This window comes from Rattus norvegicus, chromosome 20 (assembly GCF_021556685.1).
Source record: "Rattus norvegicus strain SHRSP/BbbUtx chromosome 20, alternate assembly SHRSP_T2T, whole genome shotgun sequence".
NCBI classification, from domain to species: domain Eukaryota; kingdom Metazoa; phylum Chordata; class Mammalia; order Rodentia; family Muridae; genus Rattus; species Rattus norvegicus.
In genome coordinates, this window is record NC_141553.1 from 49,084,188 (window position 1) to 49,090,187 (window position 6,000).

The 6,000-nt window shown below is 56.4% G+C and overlaps 1 protein-coding gene across 2 annotated transcripts in view; it reads right to left on the reverse strand.

The window, feature by feature from the left end:
* The window catches only part of Foxo3 (forkhead box O3), a 94,886-nt gene extending 89,242 nt beyond the window's left edge, over positions 1-5,644 (reverse strand). The window contains exons 1-2 of one of the 2 annotated variants that reach the window (XM_087597225.1): positions 5,027-5,597; positions 3,718-4,447 (exon numbers count right to left, since the gene is read on the reverse strand). In XM_087597225.1, coding sequence (XP_087453351.1) covers positions 3,718-4,335 — 618 coding nt within the window. In that variant the 5' untranslated portion in view covers positions 4,336-4,447; positions 5,027-5,597. Of the gene's footprint in view, positions 1-3,717; positions 4,448-5,026 lie in introns of both variants that reach the window. The other variant, NM_001106395.1, reaches the window with a different exon arrangement.
* Between the last annotated feature and the right edge of the window lie 356 nt (positions 5,645-6,000).

Below are 6,000 nucleotides of genomic sequence, written 5' to 3' on the forward strand. Positions count from 1 at the left end.
CCCTAACCCATGAGAAGCAAGTCAGTGAGTGTGGGAGTCAGTAGACCAGTAAATGAGAGATGAGGGATCCCTGGTAAAACCCTGGAGTGCTTGGGCCTCCCAACAGACGGAGCTCACCCTACATTAACTACACTGCGCTCCAAGTAAACGTAATCTGAACAAAGGAACCTCCTCCCCCCACATCCACATCTGGTTGTTCCCTCCACTCTAATGCCCGAGAGGTAAGGGACCTTCGAGATAGCCATCGCCCTCCCAGCACAACATGCACTGAGCAAGGGCTTCCTCTTTTGTTAAAATGCTCTCTTTTGCCTTTTGTGCTACTTCAGACTTCCTAAGCAACCACACCAGAGGATGACACAGCCTGCAGCTACCCAAACACGACCCCTCTGCTTGGCCTCCGGCTCCCGTGTGTCCTTCTGGTGTCTAAATGACTGCCAGTGTTTGTAGGCTGGGGGTGGGACACCGACGTGCCTCTCGGGAAAGCAATTTAAGGAAAGCGTGTGGAAAGGCTGGGACAGAGACCTGCACACCTGTAGCTGTTAATTAACCTTGTGCTACCCGTGATCCGAGAACGGTCTTTAATCTCTTCATCGAGGAAGGGAAGGAGCTGCACCAGCATTCCGGCTATAAATTAGGATCACCCGAGGAACTGAGGAACCGAAGCAAAAGTCACACACAGTCAAGTTCTACCAAATCCTCTGAGCACTAGTATTTTCCAGTTGCTCCCAGGTAATCCTAACCAGCCAACCAACTGGTGTAAATTCCGATTTTCAAGGCATCTTTTCTAATTCTGGCTTTTTGAGACAGTCTTTCTCTTATGCAGTCCTGGAACTCACCGTGTAGACCAGGCTGGCCTCAAAGCCAAACTGCCTGCCTCTGCCTCCTGAGTGCTGGGATTAAAGGATTCTACCATTAAGCCTAGCTTCCGTCTGTAGTCTTAAAGTGATATTTCTGGTTATAGACTCACATAATGTTCTGGCCCAAAAAGCCACCAAAGTATGTCTTAGGACTCGGCATTCCTGCCCTTTGTGGAAACGTCTGAAAGGTTAACCTGAATTCTAGACATTTTGAGATGCTCAGAATCCTAAAGTATAACTCACAATGAAAGTACTGTGGTTAAAACGCAGGTTTCTAAAATGGCCGTGCATCACAGGTGTCAGTTCCAAAACTCGGATGCACAGGCCTGGGTCACATTAGCTCCTGACTCCTCTCCCCTTACCTCGTCTTCCTGCCTCACTAAACCAGCAAACAGAAAGGCTGGCCTTAGTCATAGCCAGTGTATAAAGCAGGCCAGGAGGCCGGCCTCCTGTTCAAAGGGCCTTCTCTCCCCATCCTTAAATATATGGAGGTGTCTGCTTCTTTTGATGAAGGTCATCTTACAAAAATGCCAACTAAATTATGTTCCTTCAAGTCTTCAAGGACTCCACGACACCCAGCCTTAAAGTTAAAGCAAAAGTAATCATAAAACATATGCCCTAAATTAAACACAGTAAGGTATTCTCTTTGCAGTGTCTCAAGTGGCCTTAGTTGAAGCAGGACAGCAGTAAAAGAAAAAAACTGAGAGACAAATAAACAATTATAACATGGCCACATGTGACTGTCCCCTTAGCTCTACTGAAATCCTAAAGTCGTTCTAAAAGGATGGACCAAACTCAATTTGTAGCTTCTTTTGGTAACCACTTTCAGGAGTAAATCTTTAAAAAAAATTAAAAATAAAATAAAAAAAATAAAACCACAAACAAAACTGGTGTTATTTTTATAAGCATAATAACAAGAAACACTGCTTATGGAATTAAGTTACTTTTGTAATCCTTAAAAACAATCAGAGGGGCCAGTGAGATGGCTCAGTGGGTGAAGAGACTTGCCACCCAACCTAACAATCTGAGTCCAACTCCCAGGATCCACTTGTTGGAAGGAGGGAACCACTCCCAAAAGTTGTCCTCTGACACACAGGCACACAGGCACACAGACACACACACACACACACACACACACACACACACACACACACTCCCTCCCTCTCTTTCTCTCTCCCTCTCCCCACTCTAATATATATTATATATTATATGCACAGACATATATTAGGAAATGTCAAAACCCTTTCCTATGCTAACTTGTAAAGTTGAGTAGCCTCCTATAGCAAATTCAAATATGTCGGATTTAATTTCAAGTGTGAAACTGGTGAAAAATATTCCAAGCTACCAAATGCATTTTGCCCAATTCTACACACCCCTTCCAGATGATGCACACTGCCGTAAACCCCTTCTGTCTGCTTCGAAGCAGCTTCCAAAGCTATCTCGTTAGCAACACTTCCAAACAGAAGCCTGGTCCGTCCTTTCTGTGAACCACCCTAACCTCGTACATGTGCCATCCCTTTGGAAATCAGTAAAATTAAATCAACTCTCAGCTTGTAACATCAGCATCTGTACCTTCTGAAATGTGGGATGGCAACGAAGCACACAGTTTTGCTTGTAAACCATCCACGCAAGGCTGTTCCGTACTAGACCCTCTTTTTTCAAGTCACTTTATCTGCAGGGCTCTTCCGTGGGTTTAATTTCGGGTCTCTGGAAAGATAAACTGCTCTAATTTATACACCAAGAAACAGTGAGGTAGGAAAAGGAAGAAAACGGCAAACAGGAGCAACTGCCAAGTGACTTAGCTTCAGAGATGTGGGAGCCTGTGGCTGCTTTCAGGGGAATGGGCCTAGAGGTGCCCAGAAGGGCAGGACAGCCCAGCAGGGGACCAGGAGTCAATCTCTTTGGATGCCCAACTGCAGGAAGTCATTACATCATAGGCCTTTCCTCACCTCTCTCCCTACCACGTGTCAGGTGCCCCAAGAGGCTGAAAGGGAACAGAAGAGTCTCTCCTCTGGCTCCTTTATAGACAGAAGCCATTATGGCCCAACCCTGCTATCAGCCCTCCCTCCCTCCCACACAGGTAAAGCTCAGACGGAGTCCCCGACACGTGACTCCCGCCTCAAACGTTGCCAGAGGCAGCATAGACCTCCACCGGAGCAGCAGGTGTAGCCAGTACACCCTTAGATGACAAACCCGACCTGTTCCAAGCCCCAGAGCATTTCAGAGGCTACCTGCTGGCAGGCTTGCTGGAGTGACATCTCTAAAGAGTAAAGGTTTGTGAGGAAAGGCGAGAGCCGGCCAGAACAGTCCGCAATCGTTGCTTTTTCTAATGGGATCGATTTGCCTGTTGGTGTCAACACCCACAAGCACAAGTTGAACCCCAAGAGCCTCACTCAGTTTCCTGGTATCAGTCTTGATACCAGGACTTGAACGCAGTCCCAAACACCATACACACACACACACACACACACACACACACACACACACACACCTTCCCTCCACCTACACTGTCCTCGGTGCATCCACCCCCTGTATTCCAAAGTTGGCCGCGGATCTACCTCCTCCCCGCAGTTGGGGTAATCCAGCAAATACAAACGTCTTGGTCCTTTCTCCTTAGTGTGCGTTGCGCACAGCCTCCTCACCTGGGCATGCCCAAAGCTTGCCCAGGGCCCTCCCTTCCCACGGAGGCCATCCCCAGGCTTCCCTCCTGTAGAAGTGAAAAGAATCCCCTTCCCCAAAGCCTCACAACATAAGCTCCTCTGCAACCCTCTCCGGGCGTTGGCAAACCGACCGCTTCCATACGCGCTTGGCGCTGAGTAGGCCTGGCAGGTCCGGCCGCCAGCCCCTGATAGGCACGCACCTTCCAGCCCGCAGAGCTGTTGCTGTCGCCCTTATCCTTGAAGTAGGGCACACAGCGCACCATCCACTCGTAGATCTGGGACAAAGTGAGCCGTTTGTCCGGGGAGCTCTCGATGGCGCGGGTGATCAGGTCAGCGTAGGACAGGTTCCCCCAGGCATTCCGCCGCGAGGAGCATTTCCTCGGTTGCCCAGAGCCCCCAGCCGCCCCCGGCTGCGGCGGTGGCAGTGGCTGCTGAGGCTGCAGCTGCGTCTGCGTGCCCCCACTCAGCGCGCCTGCGGAGGACGCTGGCCCCGTCCCGAGGTCCTGCCCTCCGGGAGACAGCAGCCTGGCCGAATCTTCGAGGAGCAGCCCGGAGCCCAGCGCACTGCTCACGCCGCCACCGATCACCATGGCCGAGCTGCCTCGGCCGCCGCTGTCCTCGTCGTCTTCATCGTCGTCCTCCTCGGGGATCATGGAGTCTGCCGCCGTCTCCCCCGAGGGCTTGGCCGGGCTCGCCTGCAGCTCCGGCCTCTGCAGGGGCCACGTACAGGAGCGTGGCCGACTCTGTGGCTCGAACTCTGGGTCCAGCTCCACTTCGAGCGGAGAGAGCGGGACCGGGGAGGCTGGTGCCTCTGCCATCTTCGCTGCCTGCCCGCCGCCCGCGGCTTGGGCTCTTGCTCTCTCCTCTCGCGCCCAGGCTGGGTGCGGCGGGGGAGGGACAGGGCGCCGCGAAGGCTCGAGCTCCAGCTACCTAGGGAAGCGCGAAGAGAGAGTTGGTTATCCCGTGCAGGAGCCTAGTCCACGGAGACTCCTCGCCCGCGGCCGCCACCTAGAACGGATAGACCTGGGGACGTGCGTCCCGCGAACCTGGCGCAGCAGACGCCGCCCCCTGGACAGGCCGCCCCGGAGACGCGAGCGAATCGACGGCCGCGCGCGGGGCAGCCCCCTCCCCCGCTGCCGTCGCCAGAACGGCAGGTCTCTCCCGGGCTGGGTGGCGGGGCGGAGGGGGGAGGGGTGCCCCGGGGGAAGGGTGGCCGCGCGCCTGAGAGAGTGGGCGGCCTCCCGACCCCAACAGCACAGCAGTGGTCGGAGGGCGTGCGTGCGTTTGTTTACGTTTGGCTCCCGCCCGCTCAAGTGCCTCCCGCGGAGGCGCAGCCGAAGTCAGCAGAGTCCTGGGCTCTTCTCCGGTTCCCCGGCCCTGCGAGCCTCCTCCTCCCCCCGCTGCACACCCCTCCCAGACCAGTGGCCCCCTAGGGCTGGCGCAGGCAACTCCCGTCTTTTCCTCTCCACCCGCGGACCAGCAGGGCGAGCGTGGGGTCTGGGTGCAGACCTGCCAGGGTGACTTCCAACGAGAGAGGACCGACCCCGCAGGACCCGCTAAGAAGATCTGAGGTGTATTTTCGCGGGGACGTGGGGCCCTCCGCCCCCTTCCAGGTCAGAAACGGGAAGGAGGAAGCAAGTGGGAACATAAATCTTCCAACAGGTCGGGAAGCGCCAAATCTCTCGGACTGCAAGAAAACCCGGACCAGCACGTTCATCACCTCCTTGCTCCCGCTGCTGCCATCTTGACAGTTCCCCCCTTCCCTCAAGTCCTTTAAAGACACTAGCGGGAGAGAAGGGGGAGAGCACACCGAGTCACGGGGAGGGAAAGGGAAGCGCCTGGCCCAGCTCGGAAACAGATCCGGAGTCACTGGAAAGGCGGCCGCCCCGCTGCACAGCTCCAGCGCCTACCTCGGCTCCTTCCCTTCAGGGACGAGGCGGGAGGGCGTACGATTCCGCGCGAGCCCAGGGCACCGCGACGAGGGGACGCTCGGGCCGCCGCCGCAGCCCGCCGGAGGAACCGCCTGTCAGCCTGTGCTGCGCCGCCGCCTTCCACATTCCTCCTCCTCCCTTCCACGAGCAGGGCGGCCGCGGCAGCAGCACAAAGTTATAGACACTCGCAGGGAGCCTCAACCTAGGCTGACGGCGGGGCGGGTCCCCGCCCAGGGGGAGGGCTGGGGCGGGGGCCGGGAGTGCTGCTGTGCGTGCGTGTGGGAGTGCGCGTGTGTGCGCACTCGCGCCTGCGCGGGGCTGCGGGAGTGGGGGTCGGGCGCGCGGGTCGGGACTCGGCCGGGCTCCGGCAGCCCTCGGTGCCCGGGTCACACACTCTGGAATCGCAGCAGCCCACGCTGGCCCGGGACGGGAGGCCAAGTCGGAGCACACCGCTGGGCGCCGCCGCGCGCCCTCTCTGCCTCGGGCCCTGCGTTTGCCTCTTGGGTCCCCGGCCTGCCCGTGGGTGCGTGGGGTCGGAGCCCGCCCCAGTAT